The following is a 24142-nucleotide window of genomic DNA, read 5'->3' as shown; positions in this document are numbered from 1 at the left end:
ATGAGCCTTAGAAAATTTATCTCTGAAAAGCAAGATCCTAATTTTGGTTACTACTTGGACCTGACACACAACAGTCTGAACTACACATGGAAAGTGGACAAAATAGCTTTACGGTTTTCACCTAAACTGCCTGGGCAATACAGAATAATGTTGGTTTTCATTTTACATTTATGTATTTTTAAAAATAATTCATGATTTATTTAACGTGATGCTCTAGGTTCTAGATGTTCCTTGGCACGACGGGATCAAAGCCTCATGTCTAGATGGCCATTTCAAGCACACAGCTCACATGTCTAGACGGCCTTTCTCAGGCAGAGCACCAATTAGCTATCAATGATTCATGCTCTAGCACTGGCCATCGGCCATCCTTAAATGGGTATTGGTGTCTCGGCATCAATACAGTCTTCCGGGACAGTACGTGGTGGTGTGCACCTGGAACCCCAGCACTCCAGAGGGGCAGAGGCCAGCCTGGTCTATGTAGCAAGCTCCAGGACAACATAGAGACCCTGCCTCAAAAACCAAACAAAGTCCCCACAGTTCACAGCACATGAATCTAGCCTGTGAGAGAACCAGGTCCTTCTGGTGTCTCCAGGCTCTTTGGTGGGAAACTAGGTAAACTTATGGCATGAATCCCAAGTCACAGAGTGCTGCAGAGTAAGGCACCACGGGGCTGTGGAAATGTAGTAAGCTAACACCTTCTTCCTCCTCCTCCTCCTTCTTTTGTTTTTGACTGTTTTTTTGAGACAGGGTTTCTCTGTGTATCCTTGGCTGTCCTGGACTCACTTTGTAGACCAGGCTGGCCTCGAACTCACAGTGATCCGCCTGCCTCTGCCTCCTGAGTGCTGGGATTAAAGGCGTGCGCCACCACCTCCTGGCTACATCCTCTTTTTAAAATGTTTACTAAGAAAGAAATTATACTCAAAACCTACCTTGGGTCACTACATTCAAATATATCTGTCATACACAATACTGACAACTTGGCTTTTTGTTTTAGGCAGTTAGTTACTTGGGAGTATTTATACATGTACACACACACACACACACACACATACACACACGTATGTATTTTGCCTGTGTGTATGTAAAAGGACATTGGATCCCCTGGAACTAGAGTCACAGACATTTGTGAGCTGCTAGGTTGGCACTGGGACCCTCTACAAGAACAGCGAATACTTGTAGCTACTGAGCCATCTCTCCAGACCCCCAAAAATCTCATTTTAAGAAGTTATCCAATAATATAAGGACTTGGAATAAAAGAACCAAATTGTTTTAAAATTCCAGACATGAACATTTCTTTCACGAAATGAACCCACAACTGGGCTTCTTTCCCTGCTGAGAGTGGAAGAGATGCCCACAAACAAAGCTAATATCTGCACACATGAGTGAAGGTTTTGTTTTCTCATACACACATCAAAAATGCACCCCCACTTCCAGGTTTAATAAAGGTGATACTGAGGTTCCCTTCAGAGTAGCTCGGCCAGCTCACTGTACAGATTTAAAATACAACATTTACTTAAAGATCTGTCATATGAAGACACATATATTACTAATTTTAAAAGTTACCTTATATTTAGCATTATATACAAACAATATAATTATAGGCTTTCAGTTAAAATTCTACAAGCTTTAGCAGGCAATCAGTTAGTTTCACCTAATTCTGAGAAAAACCAATCACTAACCACAAAGTCTTACTTAGAAAAAAGTGTATTGTTGGCTGGGTATGGTGGCTCATGCCTTTAATCCCAGCACTCACGAGGAAGGCAGAGGCAGGTGGATCGCTGTGAGTTCGAGGCTAACAGAGAGACCCTGTCTCAAAAAAAAAAAAAGAAAGAAAGAAAGAAAAAGGTCTCTTGTACCGACTTAACATAGAACTATAGTTCTTTTCTCTAAGTTGAAAATTTCTGAGCAAAATTTGTTTACCAAGGCCTATATGGTTTAAAAATATTGGCATATAACATACCTTTCAAAGAAACACTGAAACTGGGTTAGACACACATTTATAGATTAAGACCTTTATTTAGAATGCTGCATGTAAGGATCATGGCTTCTTTGCAGTTTTCTAGTTTTTAAACTAGTATGAAATCAAAACTAAATGATTCCCTGCCCCCAGCCTTTTCTGGCTTTATTCCCTCCCTGTCAGTAATTAATAGGTACAGAAATCACACACTTTACTTGGCTGATTCTTACTCCACATCTCCAGAGCCCACAGTGCTGAGCACATGGTGAGTGCAACTGACTTAGTGAATGTTTTTAAGCAACAACACACAAAATGTGTCAAGAGTTCCAAAGAATCAGAAGATGACAGTTGCTTTTATGAAACTCCCAGTGACATTAAAGCCTCAAGCCTCTCGGATTCACTGTGGCTCGCCTTTGTAAACAAGAGAGGGAAGAAACATACAGAGCACACGGTCAAAGAGAGCTAAGCTGTAATCGAGAACACAAGATTAAATCTCCATTCATGGATCAGAGAATGGATTGTATTTACATTACTAGTAGATCCCAGCTGCTATAGTTACTCTGAGATAAATTATTTTGACAATGACAGGAAAAAAAAATCTCTTCCAGTATTTGTTTTAACAACTGTAATTTAATTGCTTAGTTATAGAAGTATAGAGTAAGAAGCAATTAATGAATTTTGGAAATAAAAAATATGTATATACATCACCCTGATGCCTAGGCCAAAATATATCTAAAAACAAATTTTCTTGATTTCTATTACTCATAAAAATAAAGGAAATATATTGCAGGTATTTTTCTTTATAGATTATTTCAGTTAGAAAACAAGTTTAATGAAAAGAAGACAGTGGTTCCTGTAAGTATGCTGATGCAGAGGCAAGAGACGTATTCAAAACTTGACCACACTGCCAAAACAACTGAATACATGCCTCAATGACACTTCTTGTAGGCAATAGCTAGATTTTTTTACACATCTCAATTTTATAATTTGGATTTCTATCGTATGTTCAAGATAAACATAGGTCAGTGAGGTGTGAGCTTGCATAGTAGTTAAGAACCTCTTCTTTTGGCTTGCAAAATGTAGCCTTTTGACTTGATGATTCCTCTGCTTTTCACAATGACCGAGTATCTCAGGAGCCACAGCGGCACCCACTCCTGGGCTTCTATGTCAGGGATGCTTTCTTGAAGAGCTTCTTGGAAACTTGCCTCAGAGAGCAGTTCTAAAACAGAAACCCCAACAGGTTAGGTTTGAAGACAAAAGCTCCTTCTATGTAAGTAAGCATTTAAACACAACAAAACTGAATACTGGGCCAGCGATTAGCACCTGGTTTTGTTTACCCCAGGCACGTAAGCCAGCTCTGACCGTACAACTGGATCTCAGCATGTGGGTATGGAGGCAGGAAAACCACAAGTTCTGGTAATTCTTGGCAATATAGTGACCTCCAGGCCCGCATGGCTGCAGGAGATCCTAACAACAAAACTGTATCCCTTTAAACTGAACCACAGTATTAAAAATGATCAGTTCTTTGAAAACATATCCTTGTACTCTGGCCTCTTTATTTAATTCATAACTTCTGGTTATTGGAGACTGGAATTTGCAATTTTTGAAAATCTCTAGGGAATATCCAGGAGAGTAAAAAGAAAATAAATCATTCCTAACCCTATTTACAGCATTTCTATTACTGTGTATTTCATCAAGATTTTTTTCTTGGTATGTGCTCATAAACACACAGAGACACAGAGATACAGACACATACACATACACACACACACTGTGTGTGTGTGATTCATACAGTATTATGTTTAATAAGTGCAAAAAGGTATAACTCTAGGATTTGAAGTCAACTTCCCCATTAGTATATTAGGTAGATATCATAACATATTCCTCATCATTGGCAAAAGGAAATCTAGTTTTTCTATTACTTTGAACTTTTGCTTTGGTCACAGCATAATACTAAATTATATTAATCAAAGCATTACGCCAATTGCTTTAAAACAAAACAAACTAACAAAAATACGTGAGTTCTAGAGATATGGTTTAGTTCATTCTTATGTGTAGGATCCTGCCAACCGGTTTACAACTCCACCATTGCACAGAGACAATAAAGATGTGTGTGTGTTACATTTATATTATCACAGCACACACTTAAAATCAATTTCAATATTTGTTGTCTTTTTCTTTTTGAAAATGTTTGTGTATGGCGTCAGGGACCAAACCTAGGCCACGGACATGCTAGACAAGCATTCTGTCACAGGCCTGCACCTCCAGCCCACTGAACAAACAGCTTTTGTCTTCCAAACACTCATGATCAAAGCCTATAAATAAAAATATCATTACCTTTTGGGTCATTATGAGTCAGTAGCTGTATGTCAAATTGTTTAGCAAATGCAGTCAAATCTGGTGGCATCACACAGCAGGAGGCAAGATTAACTTGATTACTATTTGGTTTTACCTATAAGTGGAAATAAAATGTACTGTATTAAATTATGTCATACAGAAAATAGACAGAAGAAAGCACTAAGATACAATTTACAGTAGCTAGGAAACAGAAGCAGGCTATGTGTCCAACAGAAAGAGTAAAGAAAAAACGATAAACACAATGGAGTTTTAGTCACCACAAAGGAAACTATGATATTGGCAGGAAAATAAACAAACTTAGAAACTATTATGTGAACTGAACTAAGCTGGATTCAGAAAGGCAATACTACATGTTCCTCTCACATGTGGGACCTTCCAATATAAAACTCTGTGTGTGTGTGTGTGTGTGTGTGTGTGTGTCTGTCTGTCTGTCTGTCTGTCTGTCTAGGTCATGAAGCTAGAAAGGGAAGGAGAATTCTTGGGGGTGAAAAGAGGATGGACTACACTGAGGAAAGGAAGGGGTCTCACAAGGGGGAGTAGAAGAGGAGAATTAATTAGAATTTGGTATAATGACGTATGTATGAAAATGCTCTGTAGTGAAGCCTATTGCTTTGCATGTTTAGTGAGACAACTGATTTTGTGCCTTGTCTTTACATGTGTGTATTGGTGCATGCAGAAGGCAGAGGTTGTTATCGGGTGTCTTCCTCAATCACTTCCTACCCAACTTTTAAGACAGGGTCTCTCAATGAACCCTGAGATCACTAATTCAGTACACTAGCTGTCCACCAATCCCCGGGGAATCTTTGTGCCTCTGCCTTCTCTGGGCCTGGTATCACAAGCAGGCACTACTTCTGGGTACTTTGGTGAGTGCTAGGAAGTGAACTCTGCAAGTACAGCAACCACCTTACCCCTACTTTTTAGAAAAGAGAGCAATAGACTTCAGAACATAAAACAGTATTTGACAATGGTTTATTTATAAAGTACTTCTGCCCAACTTGTGTTTTAATGTATGCCTTCCTAGTCCATGTTAGTGATAACACGGAAAATAGCCCTAGGGTGAGAGAACACAGAATTATGCTTACTATTAAGATTCATAATGAAGCCTGCTGAAATCATTAGCAATCTAGCACATCTGCCTCTGAAGCAGCGATTCTAAGGATAATGTTTTAGCAACAGGGAATCTATCTTCAAGGTATACACTGAATGAATGTCAGGGTATAAACTGTGGCTTACTAAGCAGGCACTTAAAGGACACATAACTTCAGTAGCTGCACTGGCTAACTGGTATATACTTGCTGGATCACTACGTGTCCAGATGGTTTGGGCCACATACTACTACCAAGTCAACGGACAATACTTTCTATGGCCTTCCTGCTTGTCATCAATTCTGAAAGGTCTGAGGAAGCAGCTGAAAATGAAATAAAAAGAATAAGGACAAAATATAGAAAGTAAGGGTAACATGCTGGTACTTCCTCATAATTTTGTAGGGTCTTAGAGCAGGAGTGCGAGGTTGAAGGTTTTATGATGCCTTCCCTATATCAGCTTCTATAAATTAAGTCTAATCATCTTCACTTAACAGAAAAGTAAATACATATATTTCCTTACTTAAGAAATTAGAGCCATAATACACAAAGTGTAACATTTCATCACGTAAGCCTGAAATGAAGTTCTGGGTTTCTCTGGAAACTTAGCATTCCACGTTTTCTTCACTCCTTGAGGTGGATGAATACTCAGTTCAGTAAAATGTTAAGCTCCTGGTGCTTTAGATAAGCCTGTCTCAGAGCTCCCACCCAGCCGTCACCCACAACATGCCCTAGATGCACGATGCTCCACAGCTGTAGCCAAGCGTCCTCATCTGCACATCCTTACCTGCGCCCACTGATACAGCTGCTCCAGTTGTGTTTTGTCCAGATCAGAGGTGCCTATAGCAACAATTTTCTTGCTCTGAACTAAGTTTTCTAGTTCCTCCCAGTAAGGTTGCAAATGCTCCAAGGAAAGATTAACTCCATCTTCAATTGGAGGTGAAGCGATGATGACAGAGTCCAGCTGTGCAACTCCAAGTACCGAGCATGCTGACGAAAACGGAGACACGAAAGGAGACTGTGTGTTACACTAAAAACACTCCTCACTGCCCCCAACATGCACCACTCAATCCTGTCTTGGTCATGAATCATTTTCTGAACGCTAGATTACTGCATAATTTGCTTGTCCTTGACAGCATGTCTCTAAGTGCCCACTTTACATCTCTGTGGAGCAGACAGGTGGGTTCCTCACCTGCCCTCTTCCCTGGGGGGGATTTTTAACAAATCAGGTGCTAAAAATGAATCCAAAGTATTTGTATTTTGTTGTCTCTGATTTTAGTATTTCATCTATCGTGTAATATTTAAAGGGCTAATAATGATTAAAAAGAAATTCTATCCTCAAACAGGTAACATTTAATACATCATTTATATTTCTATCAATGTATTACTATATGTAAATGAAGACTTAATTCTATTCAAGTCTTTAAATGGTAAAACTGAAATCAGCTTATTTTCTTTATCTAGATTGGTTGTAACTAATTCACTTAAGATAATTAAAAACTCATATTATGAAGAAGATTTATTTTCAAGACAGGGTTTCTCTGTGTAGCTCTGGCTGTCCTGGAACTCACTCTGTAGACCGTGCTGGCCTGGAACTCACAGAGATCTGCTTGCCTCTACCTCCCAAGTGCTGGGATTAAAGGTGTGCGCCGCCACCACCTAGCTGAAAAAGTTTTGCTTACCCATGTCAACTGCACTCCTAGTTGATGATGATGAATTCGATCCTACGATGAACAGTTTTGCTGGACAACAAAGAAAAAGCTGATTACCGTGTATGTCCACACCTCACTGTGCATGTGTGTCCACACCTCACTATGAACATGTGTCTGTCCGTTAATGTGTTTGTCCACACCTTATTGTGCACGTGTTTCCACATCTACTATGAATGTGTGTCTACATCTTACTGTCCATGTGTATCCACGCTTCACTGTCCGTGTGTATCCACGCCTCACTGTCCGTGTGTATCCACGCCTCACTGTCCGTGTGTATCCACGCCTCACTGTCCATGCATGTGTATCCACGCCTCACTGTCCATGCATGTGTATCCACGCCTCACTGTCCATGCATGTGTATCCATGCCTCACTGTCCGTGTGTATCCACACCTCTTACTGTGCAGGATTACCAAGATAGGGTTTAGTTTTCTTTTCCTACTTCTATAATTGCATACCCCATTTTAAGACAGACATATGCACACATACTGTAATTTTTAAGTTGCATGATAGTTGTCAAGTTACATGCTAGTTGTCAACATGTCTATTTCTCAAGATAAACTGGACCTAAAATTATTTTAAGTGTCTATTTTTTATTTTTTTTGTTTTGCTTTTCCCTCCCACCCCCCACTAGACAGAGTCTCTGTGCTAACCCTGGCTGTCCTGGATTTGTTTTGTAGACCAGGCTGGCCTTGAATTCCTGAGTTCTGAGATTAAAGGCATATGTCACCACGCCCAGCTTCAATGTCTATTTTCATAAGCTAAGCATAATGGAGCATTTTACATACTTTCTACAGTAAGACAAATCTAAGAAAGCCTCAAATGTGTAATGAGAAAACTGAAAAAAAAGTTTACAATATAAAGTATGGTATAACTTTTTAAAAGCTCTAGTTGGTTTATCTTTTAAATGTTTTATTTATGTGCACGTGTGTAGTACGCAGGAGTACATGTGTCCTCAGAGGCATCAGATCCTCTGGAGCTGTAGTTACGGGAGTGCTGGGAACTGAACTCCAGGCCTCTGTAAGGAATATGTGTCCTTCATTGCTGAGCCATCTCTCCAGCCCTGTTAGGCATCTTTGTGTGGTAAATATTTCCTATGTGTTTTCTATGTAGAAGTTATTTTAAAGTTTTCTTGGTAATAGCATGCTTGCTTACTCCACAAACAAGAAAGATCGATAAAAGTGCAAAGACCAAAAAAGACAGCAGGCAGACTTATCACTCAAAGCTTTTTTAGTCTTTTCTTGGTTTCCCTTCAATGCTGCACTCTATGAAGGCAAATACAACCCTGGCCTATGTTTTTAACGTATACTTTTACACACTAAAATATATATATATATATTTTGAGACAAGGTCTCCTTTTAGCCCACTCTACCTTCAAGTCCCAACATTCCTGCCCTCACCCTCCCAAATGCTGGGGCTGCCACTGCACCAGGCACACCCAGTTCTCCTTTCTCATTCTTGAGACTTATTCTACATTGTATTGGGGTGGAGTTCATCAGACGGGGTCCTGCCCACTCAACATCTGTTAGTTTATGTTCCAGCCCCAGCTCCAATATTTTGTTATGTAAACAAGTTGGTAACTTTTTATTCAACCCTACACTGAATCATTTCCCAAAGCAGAGTGTTAGAAATGTGATTCTGAGTAACAGGACCAGTGTACCCTGTGGGTCCTGCTCTACTTTTATGCCTTGTCCTTTGACAGCCATGCCCCAGTGCACTAGGCCAGCCACCTCACCATGCAGGGCGTATGACCAGTGAAATCCACCCAAACAGAAAATCTGAAAACCTCTGAGATTCAAACATCTCGAGTTCCAGGCAGTCAATTTGTACTCATTTCTTAAAATTTAGCAGACATAACATGTAGCCTTCCAGAACTGTTTTATTTTATATTTCTTTGGTTAATAGGGAAGTTTATTTTTTCTTAAATCTAGTGTGTGTGTGTGTGTGTGTGTGTGTGTGTGTGTATGTGTGTGTGTGTGTGTGTGTGTGTGTGTGTGTGTACATATACATGTGTAGGGGAAGGTGGCTACGGAGGCCAGAGGTCCTGTTAGATCTCCATGACTAGGGTTACAGGTGGTTGTGAGGTGCCTTATGTGGGAACTGGAAACCAAAATCAGGTCTTCTGGAAGAGCAGCATGAGCTCTTTACACCGCAGCCACCTCTCTACGCCTAGAAGTTGATTAATTTTCAATAAAAGAAACATGCTTGACTTAAACTCAACTTTATATGTACATGTTTATATAAACCTGAAGTCTACTGAGTACATTTAGAATTGTAAACAAATGTAAGAGATGTAGGAAAACAATGACAGAAAACAGAACAATGGAAGAAAACATAACAAAAATGCTCATTATCAGAGACTAGTGTTCAACACATGCAACAAATGTTCCTGTTTACTTGTTTATCCGCCCTCTTTTCTACTGCTAGGTCTCCTAAGACATCTGGTCCTGGCGTTACTCCTCGTGAGCGGCCATTACAGCTCCTCTATCAGATGAGTCAGTGTTCACCAGCTGGGTCCAGCTTTAGCTCCCAGAACACACGCTGAAAAGTCTTCCCAGGTGATAGAGCACTTGCCTCACATGTGTGATGCCCTGCGTTTGATCCTCCTCCCCTTGACACAAATAACATCTCCCACTACTAACACCTGATCTCTAAATTTTGCCATCTGGAATAGCCTTCTCCCCCCCCCTCTCTCTCTCAAAGATGGGGTACTCTGAGAAAGAAAGACAAAGGCTGATTACGGGGAGAATTTTCTTCCTATCAAAATTCTCAAATGGAGCAGGAATGGAGGACAGCGTGGGGAGGCCCAAGACAAGGATGCATTACCACCAGCTACACAAAATGTTGGCTTTACTTCCTTTCCTACACAAGCAGGGATGTGTAGTTAACGGAAGACACAGGTTTTGGAGTCAGGCATACCTTCATAGTGTGTGGGTTCATCAACTAACTGACTGAAAGACAACTTTCTTTTCTCTTCCTTTTTAGCTGGTAGGGTCTCATTACACTGCCAGGCCAGCTGAAACTTCTGATCCTCTGTTTCATCCTCCAAGAAGCTGGAACTACTGTTGTGTGCCACTACACCCAGGTCAAGGCTAACAGTCACATTATTTAATGCCACTGGTGTGACGGTATGTTTGCTTTGACAATTACATGCACAAATATAATCATAAAGGGACAGCTCAGCGTTTAGCATAAAGCAAGACTCAAAGAGATGGTACTACGATTGGAATGAAAAGACCATTCCTATCTCATTACCCCGTCATGCATGTCCATCTCAGTATGTTACTTAATAAACAATGGAGACCCACCACTGCTTTGTGGCAAGTACAGCCCTAGTTATGTGCCTCTTGTTATTTCATCCATATTATATATAAAGAAGCCTGTGAAATAATTGTATCCCACAGTACAGATAAACAAATTGAGGCTCAAAGCGTTTAAACACTTGCTAGCCCTAGGTTATTCTGTCAGTAGTCTCCACCCTCAGGGAGCCTGAATCTAGGCAAGCTTGAGATGCTAATGACTGCCATGCTGTCTGCAAGCTGAGGGCACAATCTGTTAACCTTTACTGCTGCTTCTGAAATGCAGCAGTCACCGGCATATGCTGATGTATAGGATATTAATAAGCACTGCCTCTTTTCCCGAGGCTTACTGCCCAGACATCCTTCTGTACCTCCAGGCGGCCCCGCCACTGCTTACCAGCCCCCAGGAAGGGAAGGTTGGGTTTGTCTGCACAGACACTGCTCCCAACCGTTCCCTTTATCCTCTCCACTTCTCCCACTTGAATCTTTCTGTTGCCGAGTAAACACAAAGCACACAAATGAGGAACAATAAGTCAAACTTTCATCCTGACTGCACAGCACTCAGCTCTGACGTCCTGTAACTCCCTCCTAAGACCTGACATTAGAATTACGCTAAAGTCTGGTGACCAAGGCATTCGAGGTGAGAAGGAAGGGTTTACTCTCATGTGTGTGTCCCGTGACCTCCCCCCATGCACACAGGACAGTGACTGTAAGGGGCAGAGCTTACCAGAAACTTTCATTTCTTCTCGTTCATCAGGGTTTATCTTCTCGACAGCATGAGACATGGTGCATTCCAAGACATCTGGAAACTCCTGTAGGAAACACAACATTCAATGGACATAAAATCAGCACTACTGATTGTCAAGTTTTTATTGTCCTAAGCACTTCAGAAACAAAGAACTAACAGATAAGATTCTTTGGGAGCTCTAATGGACTTTAAAAGCTTAGTAGAGATATAATGGTTGAGAGAGAGAGAGAGAAAGAGAGAGAGAGAGAGAGAGAGAGAGAGAAAGAGAGAGAGAGAGAGAGAGTGTTGTGTGTTCTATTTCCTGGAGAAAAGTCTCATTTTGACCAAGTATTCAAAAGTATCCATGACCATAAATAAATAAATAAATGAATAAACAAGCAGAGGAGCTTAGAGTTAATATAAAGTATCAGAAATGATGAAAATTACCTATTTTGAATGATTACATGTTAAAACCTTCTATATTAATTACCAGCTGTCTGGGTTATTGTTCTATTGCTGTGAAGAGAGACCATGACTAGATGGCACAAGCAAGTTACACGAAGAAGTTGCCCAAATGTCCATAGCTTCTCCTCCTGTTTCGATGCCTTCTGCTCTCCAGCATGGAGCTATTGGCTCATGGGGTGAGCCCCTGATGAGCTGACAGGAGAGAGAGCTATTGGCTCATGGGGTGAGCCCCTGATGAGCTGACAGGAGAGAGAGACAACACACTTGGCATGGGCTTTTGAAACCTCAAAGTTCACTCCCCAGTGACACCCCTCAGCCAACAAGGCCAAACCTCCTAACCCTTCCCAACAAACACCAGCCTCCAACCAGCACACCAATTTGACCTGTTAAGGTAACATAGCTGCTTTAAAAAGAAAAGAAAAGGAGCATTATAGCTTCTTCCTACTGAGCAGGAAGAACAGGGAGTGCTCCCACACACACTTTGCCTCCTCCACCGTCACCATGCCATCAGTGCTCACCTGCAATCACTCAGGACGCACCCTTTTAGAATGACTTCTTTCACTTAGCGGCATGCATTTCAGGCTCCTTCGTGCCTCTCCTGGCTTAGTCACGCATTGCTTTTCGGGACTCAGTAAAATCTCACTGCCTGGATGCACCACAGTCTTAATCTCCTTTTGTCTACCTAACAACATCCATTTCAAACTGTTGCCAAGTATTAATAAAGCTGGAAAAAACATCCATGTGTAGGAGTTTGTGTGCATAAATACTCAAGTCCTTCGGGCAGATACCAATGCATAAGAATGATGAGCTGTACAACAGTATATTCAGTTTTGTAATTGTAAATATTTTAAGTTAAAATATTTACGTTATTGAGTCTAATTTTTAAAAAGCCAGGGGTCATCCCCATGAATACTCTATTGGGATAATGATAAAAGGGCAGACAGCATCTACCCATCAGAAACATACTGCCTAAGATTTAACAAAGCAATATTATCTTTCTTGTTGTTCCTGCACACATTACAATACCTAGCACAAATAAGCACAAAGTTAGCAGTACAAAGTCAAGCACGGAAAGAAGAGATGGTTAAGTCACATAAACAGATGACAACCGATTTCTGTACAGCAGCTATACGATTTAAAACAGTATGCCCAAGGGAACCAGCACTTCTAGCAGATGGTCTCTGTTTCAAACAGGGTCCTACTAAGCCTGGAATTTTTGCTGTAGCCCAGGCTGGCTTCACCTCAGTCTTCTTGCCTCAAGCTTCCCAAGGGCTGAGATTAGATACATGCACCATGATGCCTGGCTCCTCTTCCATGCTTTTATTTAAAGTAGTACATGACCAAACACAAGCCTTTGCCTGATTTCAGAGTGGTTGCACACAGTTATTGGGTCTGTTAACTTTTTTGAAAATCGTCACGTACTGGCATTTAGTGAAGTACAGTTCCTTACTGTTTCATGAGAAAGTGATATTTAAAAAGTGTTCCTATCTACATTATTGGATTGACATTCTACCAAGCAACCTACCAACTAAGGCTGATAATGACTCTTTAAAAAAAAAAAGATGTATTTATTATGTGTACAGTGCTCTGCCTACCTGTATACCTGCAGGCCAGAAGAGGGCATCAGTTCACATTATAGATGGTTGTGAGCCACCATGTGGGTGGCTGGGAATTGAACTCAGGACCTCCAGAAGAGCAGTCAGTGCTCTTAACCTCTGAGCCATCTCTCCAGCGCCCCTGATAAGCGCTCTTACACTAGACCAAACAGTAACTGGAACAAAACACTGATGGGTGAGGAAACTGTGGTGGGAACTAAGCAGGAGAAACCTAGATGAGGAACTGGCTAGAGACCAGATGTTCTGCTCAGCCCTACTAGAGCAGGCCAGCAACTCAGCAAAAAAAGCCACAGAGCTTTATGGCCAACTGCTTGCTGGGCTTCACTTGGCAAACTGAAAATTGACCTCACACCTGCGCAGGCTCTAGAGATTTCTACTTCACAGTTCACTTACCCTGACCAAATCAGGGCTGATTTGGGAACTCCACTCATTCAAGGTCTTTTGGATACAGTCTCGAAGCTGCAGAAAGGAGCATTTCAAAGTTAGTCAAGAGCTCGCCACACCTAGAAGGAGGGAAAGGAGTAAGAGAAAATACCACACAAGCCCATGCTTACTCTGTAATAGTTATTATTGTTTCCGGCACTATAAATTCTAACCTTGTTTTTTTTGTTTGTTTTTTTTTTGTTGTTGTTGTTGTTGTTTTGAGACAGGGTTTCTATGTGTAACCTTAGCTGTCCTGGACTCACTTTGTAGATAAGGCTGGCCTTGAATTCACAGAGGTCCGCCTGCCTCTGCCTCCTAGAGTGCTGGGGTTACAGGCATGTGCCACTGTTCCCAGCAAACCTTTGTTTTGTTTTATTCTTATCCCCACTCCCTTTTTTGGTTTAAGACAGAGTCTCTCTACATAGCCCTGGCTGTCCTGCACTCACTGTGTAGACCAGGCTGTCCTGGACTCACTGTATAGACCAGGCTGACCTCACACTCAGGGATTCACCTGCTTTCACCTCTTGAATACAGCATTCAAAAGGTAATTTTGTACCAGTGAAACTTGAAGACATTATTCATAAAGAACAAAAAAATTATTTCAAGAATATGGTTACAAAGGGACTTGGGCCAGGTCGTAGTGGCGCGAAGCTGTAATTCAATCTTGGTTCAGGGATACAGCTCAACAAGAGAGCAGCTGCCCAGCATTCCTGAGGCCAGCCTTTGGATCAGTCCCCAGCACCGCAACTGTGCATTCAAACTCCTGTGCTCAATCAAAGATTGGCCAAAGACTCTCTAAAAACAGCCAGAACGTACTGTTAACAAACATCCAAGTAACTGCTATATAATTCTACAGTCTGAAAACTACAGACATGGATCAACTTGCAACATGACAATCCGTAAGTCATTTCCTAACACCCAGGGTACACTTCTTACCTTATCTTCAGTGTTTTTTTTATATAAAATATTCCTTTACAAACATCATTGTATGTTATAAATTAAAATATGCACTTGTATTTATTTCAATGTCAGTGATAGTGTTCTCTAATAAGATGCATATTTACTTAATGAAGGCCTACATGTACATACCAAAAGAAAAACTACAACATGCTACTTAGATCTACAAGCATGCTAGTGGCTACTATTCTATAGGGGAAGCACCATTTCATTATTCACTAAACTTTTTTATTAGATTTATTCCTTTGACTTTCTGTGTCTTTTGCCTGCCTGCATGTGTCCATGGAGACCAGAAGCAGCATCAGATCCCCTGGAACTGGAGTTACACACGGTTGTGACCCACCACGTCGGGCAGGAAACCAGGCCCAGTCCTCTGCAAGAGCGACAAGTGCTCGTAACTGCCCAGCCATCAGCCCAACCCTCACTAAGCTCATTAAAAACAACAAAAGGAAAGAAACAAAATAAAAGCCTATGGGAGAATGGCAAAGTAGAAGGATCCAGAGGGTCCTAGAAGCCTACAAGTAGAACATTATGATAGGCAGATTTGGGCTCAGGGGTCCTGCTCAAACTAAGGCACCAGCCAAGGACAATACAGGCGGTAAACCTTAAACCCCTACCCAGATCTAGACAATGGACAGAACACTCTCCACAGTAGAGTGGAGAGTGGGATATTACTTTCTCACATACTCTGGTGCCTCACCTTTGACCATGTCCCCTGGAGGGGGAGACCTGGTGGCCCTCAGAGGAAGGACAGCAGGTTACCAAGAAGAGACTTGATACCCTATGAACATATACAGGTGGAGGTAATCCCCCTCAGGAACAGTCATAGGGGAGGGGAATAAGGGGAAAATGGGAGGGAGGGAAGAATGGGAGGATACAAGGGATGGGATAACCATTGAGATGTAGAATAAATTAATAAAGGAGAAAAAAAAAGAAAAAAAAGAAAAAGAAAATATTTCATATGCTGAGTTACCAGAAAACCTGCTTTACATCTTTGAACACCTACCTGTATGTTCTCCTGGTGTCACATTTTAAATTATTTTGATTTGTATTTATCTTCAGACCAATGTTCAGTTTTGCTTCATGTGAACTTTACAGATACTTGTATATCTTATTTCAAAGAATGTCTTAACAAAACCTCTGTTTATTTCTAGTTAAAAAAAAAATAAAAATAATAAAAAAATAAAAATAAAAGCCTCTATTACATTGGTTTACCGTGTGTGGGCAGCTGGAGGACAGCCTTTAAGAATCAATTCCAGCCCACCACTGAGTCTCAGGAATCAAGCTCAGGCTGTCCTGCCTGAAGGCAAGTGCCTGCGTGAGCCGTCTTGGTAGCCTGACCCTAACTAATTTCTGATCAACTAATTAACCAACTCTGGCAGCTAGAAATCATTGCTTTAAAGATAACCAAGGGCACAGTGAGTCATAGCCTGCATTGTTATGCAGAGAATAATAATGAAAATTACAAGTTAATACATTTGTTGTTGTTTATTCTTTTTTAAGTTTTGTTTTTAGGTTGCAAACAATTAAGTTTCATTATTGTGTTTTTCAAAACAAAATGTTTCTGTTGTTTCTCTTCTCCTTATTCCCGCTCCCTCCATCCTCAATTCCTCTCCATGTCTTGACATACGTGGCCGCTGTCCATCTCCTTTCTCAGCACCCCTCGTTCGCCATCACAGCCATCTGGCTTCACAGTCTCTATTCACTCTCGCAACGCCTCCCTTGCACAAGTGTGAACGGGAAAACGTCAGTATTCTCTTACGAACTAGTAAGTGTTGAAGCAGCCGGCTGAGGTTAACCATTCTATGAGCAGTTCAACTCTTGGAAATATTCTAAGGGGCTTTTTTCTCTGGGAAGATGACTAGTTACATATTAGAGCTCTGCTGATGAATTCCTCAACCCAACAAGATTGTTTACCTTCCAAGTACTGGCCCCTTTCTTGAAACCACTCCATTCTTTTTGTTTGTTTGTTTGTTTGTTTTTCAAAGAGCTAGAATTTCTCTGTGTAACAAGCCTTCCCTGTCCTGGACTCTCTGCTTCCTAAATGTTGGAATTACAGGTGTGCGCCACCACACCCAACCTCTGAAACCATTTCTTTAATCAGTCTTGGATTCTGGACAAATTACAGAAAATTTCCAAAGTTAATTGCTTGAGGAATTCATTAACTTTACCATAAACACAACAATTTCTAATCTTACAAATTACATAATATGTATATTACCCAAACAGTCACCTTGTATTTTTCGTTCCCTATTCTCTCTTTTCTTAGGACACTCATACAATACCATTGAAGAGAAATATCACCACAATTTAGCCAGTCATTGGATCTGAATTATCTAACAACTTAAAAAGCAAGCACGCAAGCAAACAACCATACACTGAGCAGTGGTGGCAAACATCTTTAATCCCAGAACTCAAGAGACAGAGGCAGGTGGATCTCTGAGGCCAGGAAGATCTCTGGTCTACATAGTAAGTTCCAGGACAGCCAGGAATACACAGAGAAATCCTGTCCCAAAACAGCAATAACAACAAAACCTATCACATAACTCAATTGGTCAAAACCTACCATGCATGTCCTCTGGAAGGTGGCTGAGTTGTTGAGTCTGATCTAGCCCCAGGATGCCCCGCCCCCCTCTACTTCCCAAGCACATGGATTACAGATGAGCACCACCATGCCAAGGTTTCCTGTTCAACTTTTGACACTGTGACACTGCGATGCTGTCATTTACAAAGGTCAGGCTCCAGACCACACAGCAGAGTTACAAATAAATGTTTTAAGTATATTTACAGCTTGGCGTTGGGAAGGACACAGGACACTCCTAGCTCTTTTCCGCTGGCCCTCTCAGCCTTTCCCCCTGGCCCAGCACCACTCCTTTCCAGAAGTTCTCAGTCTGTGTGTTGAAACTCTTGGGGGGGGGTGTCAAAGGATCCTTTCACAGGGGTCACCTAAAACCACCTACATATCAGATATTTACAATTCAAAACTCCACATGCCTGGGTCCCAGAGCAGCTAAGACAGCAACGCTGCAACAGGCCCCGAGAAGAGTAATTTAGTTGAAGCACACGACACAGACTTCAAAATAGCAATTATTTAGGGGCCTTAAAGAGGACATGAATAAATGCCTCAATGAAGACTGGGAAAAATATAGTTGAACTAAATAATAAAAACAGATCAGGGTATGAAAGTCAAAAAACTAGAACCACAGGGGGGGAAAAAAAACCAAAAAACCCAAACTAAACTAAAACTCAAAATGAAAAACTTAGGATATCAATCAAACACCCAGAGATTAGTGCCTTGTTCAACTTACGTCAGAGCAGCTGCTTCTAACAGTAGACAGGATTAACTGAGAGCGAACTGGACAATGTTTGGAGAGTGAAAGGCTTGGGAGCACACAGGCCTACACGGGCTGTCCTCCTCAACCCTCTCCTCAAAGCACAGGATCTATGCAGAAGAGGAGGCAGAGAGATGGTAGGAGCCACAGGTAACGATGGTTCCAAGGCAGCAGTGTCCTCCAGAACCGAAGCACATATGAACCCACAGAGACTGTGGCAGCAAGCCGGACGGGACGGGTTCTTAGTGCAGAGAGAGGAAAGGGGTCTCAGGGTCCCACCCCTAACCTTGAAGATGCCTGAAACTGACACCAATAGGCAAGGGGGAAAAAAACAAAACAAAACTAGTTTTCTTCAATGGAGTGTCAATGCTGGGGAGTAGTTGGGCAACACAAAACAAACTCCATGGCTTTTCTGTGGACTTTTTGTTTTGCTTTGTCTTGTTTGTTTTGTCTTACTGGTCTTCCGCTTGTTCATTTTGAGGTTCTGTGGGGTTTCTGGCTGTTTTGAAAGAGAGAACATAAAATTGGATGGGGAGGGAGACGGGGAGGGCCTGAGGAGTCACAGAAGGGGAAATATGATTAAAGTATACAGTATAAAACATTAAATAAAAAACAAAATTTAAAAATCAAAATAAGAATCTGTAAGAGAAAAAAAAAGGTCAGGCCTTGAAAAAAATTAGTGGTTATTTTTGTTTTGTCTCCCAATTTTCTTACTCTCTTCAGTGAAGTCTAACTGTTTCAAACAGCACATCCTGATCTCTGGTTGTTGGAAAATTCCTCATGCACAGGCTGAGGCGACAGCTCACGTGGTAGAGTGGCTGCCACATAAGCTGAGGGCCTGACCTCGGAGCCCAGCACACAGATAAAAGACAGGTATGGTGGTAGGCACCAGTAAGTAGTTGAGACACCCTGTCTTTAAAAATAAATTAATAAATTAAAAACCAACAAACTAGAGTGTAATAGAGGAAAACATCAGACACCAACCTCTGAGCTCACACACAGGACAGAGTTCTTTTCGTCAGACAGAACACACCCATTGCATTCTACATAATCTGCTATGGATTCCTTACAATATGTTGACATATTTTGAGACTTTCCCTCAATGTTTTCTAGGTTTAGTTTACATCCTACTCTTATGAAATATCCTGAGAAAAACACTATAGACCATCTTTCTTTGTTTCTTTCCTTTTCAGATTTTATTTATTTTATATGTATGAGCGCTCTATCTGCGTGTATGCCTGCATCCCAGAAAAGGGCACTGAATTCCAGTATAGATGGTTGTGAGCCACCATGTGGTTGCTGGGAATTGAACTCAGTAACTTCTGGATGAGTACACAGTGCTCTTAACTGCTGAGCCATCTCTGCAGCCCCTCTTTTTTGTTGTTGTTCTTATCTTGTTTATTTGAGACAGGGTTTCTCTGTGTAGCCTTGGCTGTCCTGGACTCACTTTGTAGATCAGGCTGCCCTTGAACTCAGAGATCCGACTGCTTCTGCCTCCTGAGTGCTGGGATTAAAGGCGTGGGCCACCTTGCCAGGCTGAACAATGTTTTTCAAACTGTGCACATTACTGTTTTTTTTTTTTTACAGAGTAATGGCTCAGTGTTTAAGAATAGCTACAGCTCTTACAGAGGACTCAAATTTGGTTCTCAGCACCCACAAGGCAGCTTCCAAACACCTGTAATTCCAGCTCCAAGGGGCTCTGACACACACACACACACACACACACACACACTTAAAAAGTCAATTATATTTTTATTTAAAAGTCAGTTGATCCTCCTGCCTCTGTTTCCTGAGTGCTGGGATCAAAGGCATACCCCATCACACCCAGCTTTAAAAGTCAATTTTTACAAAATGCAAAAGGACAGGAAAAAAAGGTTGTCACACAGTATGCAAGGGTTAATACTATTTTTGTAACGCACCTGTTTCTAATATGTTGACACACACACAGAAACGGAAAACTAAGAACTGAATGAACAAAATGCATTATTTTCAGTTAAAAAAAAAAACCTGAGAGGCTGGAGAGATGGCTGAGAGGCTAAGAGCACTGACTGCTCTTCCAGAGGTCCTGTATTCAATTCCCAGCACCATACAGTGGTTCACAACCGTCTATAATGAGATCTGATGCCCTCTTCTGGCCTGCAGGTATACATGCAGGCAGAACACTATATACATATTAATAAGCAAGGCTTAAAAAAAACTTTGAAAACCTCTTCGATGATGGTTCAGAGAGGCACTGAAATTCTCAAAGAATTAATAAACACATGGAAAAAAAAACTTTGAAACCCACCAGTGTGTGTTGTGGTGAGATAAGGCAAGAGACTGCTTCACCCAGCACAGTCCTACTCATGGCCAGAGGCTGTAGTGGACTCAGTGCTGGGAGAACCAGGCTCTCTATGCCAAAAGGCAATGATGATGCCTTTAGGAGAAAACAGGCAAAGCAGGCAGTTTTAACAGAACATTCTAACTTGTCTGGAACCTGAACACAGGTTAGGGACTCAGGTTCCTAAATCTGACCCGGGCAGGCTCTCAATTTACAATTATAAGGATTCCAGGTGCTGTTGGTATAATCCGCCTCATTAAAAGATCAGAGGCCTGTCTCTGACCACAGATACTAATGTTACGAAGGATATAACTTAGGAAATGTATTCTTGTTTTGTTTTGTTTCCAGACAGGGTTTCTCTGTGTAGCCCTGCCTGTCCTGGACTGGCTTTAATCAGGATTTGTTTACCTTTCTGATGATCCAGTTGATAAAAAGCCACCTTTTACTTACCACAATACCTTGATGACAGGATATTACTCAAGGTTAAAGTTACAGAGAGGAAGAACTGTCTCAAAATTCTATAGCTCCTAAATGTAAATGTTTTGTTTTAAAAGAGTTTCTATTTATTTTCTTTTTTGAGACAGGGTCTCACATCGTAGCCCAGACTGGCCTCAAATCCCACGTGCTATCGCCTCATCCCATCGAGTCTGGGTATTAGAGGTGCGCACCACCATGGCCAGCTTATTATTTACAACACATGATAATTGCGTGTTCCATTACCAATACGCCTCTGCAATTAGTTGCACAGTCCATGGAGAACTACTGGCTCAGGAATGGGCCATTAACACAAATATAAAGGGTTTTAATTCTAGATTAATTTCTGTCACTTCCAACTAGTGAAGGGGTGGGTGGAGAGAGTTGGGACAGAGTAGCCCTGGCTGTCCAGGAGTTCGCTACACAGACCAGGCTGGCCACCAACTCGAGACCCTCCCTGGTTCTGCCTCCCCAGGGCTGTGATTAAAAGCGTGCGACACCATGCTCGGCTTATAATGGTTCGTTTTGAAACAAATAAAATGTTAACTTGCCGTTAAGTATTTGCCCCAAATCCAAATTCAGCACAATAGAGAAACCACTGTCAACAATAGCAAAGTTAAGCGCATTGTTAGTTCATCTACCAAGCACTAACCTAATATTCCTTTACCTGGGAAGGAAGACGGGGACGCAGGGGTGCAGTGGCTCTGTCCAACATCCCCAGCCTGGCAGGGGACCCTCGTGAGCTACAGAGCTGTGCGACCAACTATGAGAGACTGCCGGAGGCGCCCCTCGCTCAGCAGTAGCACCTGCCAAGCCAGGATGGCACCCAGCTCACCTCCATACCTCCGGAGATAGCCTCTGGGGCGGGCTGAGCCCTGGCATGTCCTGCTTGTCCCCACTTACCCGCGCACCTCCCCCCCCACCCCCGCCCCTCACCCCCACGGAAGGCGACCCGCAAACCCCCCGCCCCACCCGGGGCTCGGCCCCGCCGTGCTCACCTCCTCGCTGTGCGTGGACGGGCACTTTTTCCGCAGGCGGCCCCAGTTGAGCAGGTTCCCGGTCTGCAGGTGCAGGGTGCTGGCCCGCGCCAGGAGCGCCCCGGCCGCGCGGCTGTCGGTGCCCATGGCAGCAAGCCGCCCGGGGAGAACCGGGGAAGACGACGGGGCCGCGGAGAGCGGGGCGGGAAGACGGCTGCCTTCGCAGGGCGCGGCGGTGCCCCCCCGCCCCACAGGCCCCAGTGGCGAGCGCGAGGCTGCGGACGCCGCGCGGCCACAGCCCGGTGTGCGCTCGGGCCCGAGGAGGCCGGGCGGCGACGGAGAGGCGGACCCGGAGGGAGGCGCTGGCGCGGACGGCCGCGGCGACTTCTGCGGCCACCAACCGGAGCCGCCGGCGAAAAGAAGAGGGCCGTTTCCTGGAAGACAATGACTAAGCAGAAACCGCACTCGAGAAAGTGCTTCGTAACCGTTACTCGTCCCGCGGCGGGCCAGGGGCGGGGCGCGGCGGGGCGCAGGCCCGCGGGTGACTGGCCCTCGGCCTGCGGCGGGCGTGGCGCCGGGCGGCGGGGGCGCGGGCGGAGCCGCGGGGCGACGGAGGGAGCGCGGCGCGCGGAGGGGCGCCCCCTGCCGGCCGGAGCGCGGCGCGCGGCCCGGCGCCTCGTGACTGTTTACCGCCGCTCCCCCCCCTCCGCCCCCCCTCCGCAGCCACCACCGAGGCTTTGGAAGCTTGCCTGCTCTCATTTCTCTAGAGCAGATGCGAATGCTATGTTCGTTTGTTTTATTTTATTATTTTATATTTTGGCTTTGCTTCACTCAAGAACCTTTCTTCTCCAAACTGATCTTTTTTTTTTTAACCCCCCAGCGTGTTGGTTTACCCTATTTGCTGATACTGTATGAAATCAGAGAGACTACACCTTTAATTTTTCCCCCCCCTTTTCAAAAGCCTGTCCTTTGAAAGACAAGGCCTAAGCTCATGAAACATTAAATAATACGACTGTCATCACAGGACATTTCGTTTCTAGGTGAGTGAAGCATAAGGAACAGACTATAATAGAGAAGGCTTTATGACTCACACAAGCTGTGATTCTCCACCATTTCCACTGGGGTTGACTGGGTGTAATCTCAAACTGACAGTGTATTAAGCTTTACTCAGGAAACCTTCAGTTTTGTTGAAATCAGTCAGCTATGTTAGAATCGAACAAGATTTTCATTATAAGGGGGCAGAATCTTTCAAAAAGAAAAAACTAATCTGAGTTAGCAAACTAGTTAAGAAGATCCTTCCAGAAAAAGCGAGGCTGATGTTGAGCAAATATTTCTGGCCCCGGTGTGACTCACCCCCTCACATGGCCTACTTAAAAAATATAAACAATTGATTTTTCTGTTGAATTACTTGACTTTTTATATATTTTGTGTAAATAATATTTGGTTAAACTTTAGTGGTCATATTTCCTAAACTGTTATTTCTCTTTTCTAGAATCTTTTTAAAAAAGATCTGTCTAGCTGCCAGGTGGTAGCGGCAGGGGTGCACACCTTTAACCCTAGCACTTGGGAGGCAGAGGCAGATGGGTCTCTATGAATTCAAGGCCGGTCTGGTCCACATAGTGAGTTCCAGGACAACCAGAGCTATGTAGAGAGATTCTTACTCCAAGCAAACAATAAAAAAATTGTTTATCTATGTGTATGTGTGTTTGCCTCCATGAGTTTATGTGCACAGTATGTGTTCAGGGCATCAGATCCTCCACTGGGTAGGCGTGAGTTCTTAGTTCAGTACTTGGCTTTATGGTAAATGCTCAGTAAGTGAGAATTATTATTTGTGGTCCTGGGGGTGAAATCTTGCACATGCCTTCTGACAGACGGCTACATCTCTAGCCCTAGAACCTGTTATGTTGTTTTACTGTCTGTTGTTACAAATCCCAGCGGGCCCGACCAAAACCTAGACTGTTTTGAGACTACAGTGTGGTAGCACACAGGTACAATTCCACCACTCAGGAAGCCGAAGCAAGGAGACCAGGAATTCAGCGTTGGCCCTGGCTACACAATGAGAAACCTATTTCGAAACAACACAGGAGGGGGAGATGATGACGACTCCCCAAGTGCTTTATTTTAAACATTTTACTAGTCCATATTACAGGTAATTTAAATTCCTTAATGTGCCTGCACATGATTTATATGCTCTTAGTGCCTTACATATTTTACTGACTGTACTGCCACAGATAAAGGAGAGACTGCAAACCAGACAAACGTGGTTGCACCGTCATTGTGAGTCTTCTCTTTTGTCTCTAGGGCAGCGGGCTTGCCTTGCTTCCTTCTTTAGGTAAACTGTAACCTTTGTTTTCCTGTGCTTTAAGGCTCTCCTGCAGGGGCCCTGTAAAGCAGGAGGAGTCACCAACACCCAGTGCCTTTCAGTTGTTGCCTTTCCTTTCCCTT

At 42.9% G+C, this 24142-nt stretch overlaps 1 protein-coding gene across 2 annotated transcripts; it reads right to left on the bottom strand.

Moving 5' to 3' along the window:
- Positions 1-995: 995 nt before the first annotated feature.
- GCLM (glutamate-cysteine ligase modifier subunit) lies at positions 996-22231 on the bottom strand. Of its 2 annotated transcripts, none has more exons than XM_084757826.1 (7): positions 21719-22231; positions 13608-13673; positions 11134-11218; positions 7080-7139; positions 6185-6387; positions 4295-4409; positions 996-3176 (listed from the first exon to the last, which is right to left on the bottom strand). In XM_084757826.1, the coding sequence occupies exons 1-7, from the start codon at positions 21842-21844 to the stop codon at positions 3007-3009; spliced, it is 825 nt and encodes a 274-aa protein (XP_084613952.1). In that variant the 5' UTR covers positions 21845-22231; the 3' UTR covers positions 996-3006. The 2 variants fall into 2 exon arrangements, with proteins under 2 accessions (XP_084613952.1, XP_084613953.1); XM_084757827.1 differs by lacking the exon at positions 21719-22231 and adding an exon at positions 21388-21522.
- Between the last annotated feature and the right edge of the window lie 1911 nt (positions 22232-24142).

This window comes from Acomys minous, assembly GCF_964271855.1.
Source record: "Acomys minous genome assembly, chromosome: 14".
NCBI classification, from domain to species: Eukaryota; Metazoa; Chordata; class Mammalia; order Rodentia; family Muridae; genus Acomys; species Acomys minous.
This window is presented reverse-complemented; position numbering and strand designations above follow the sequence as displayed.

Coding starts and splice junctions, on each gene's coding strand:
- GCLM (XM_084757826.1), bottom strand. CDS start 21,844: ATGGGCACCGACAGCCGCGCGGCCGGGGCGCTCCTGGCGCGGGCCAGC. Junction 11,219..13,607: donor TCAGCCCTGATTTGGTCAGG/GTAAGTGAACTG, acceptor TGTTTCCTACAG/GAGTTTCCAGATGTCTTGGA. Junction 3,177..4,294: donor GACTCATAATGACCCAAAAG/GTAATGATATTT, acceptor TTTCTGTTTTAG/AACTGCTCTCTGAGGCAAGT.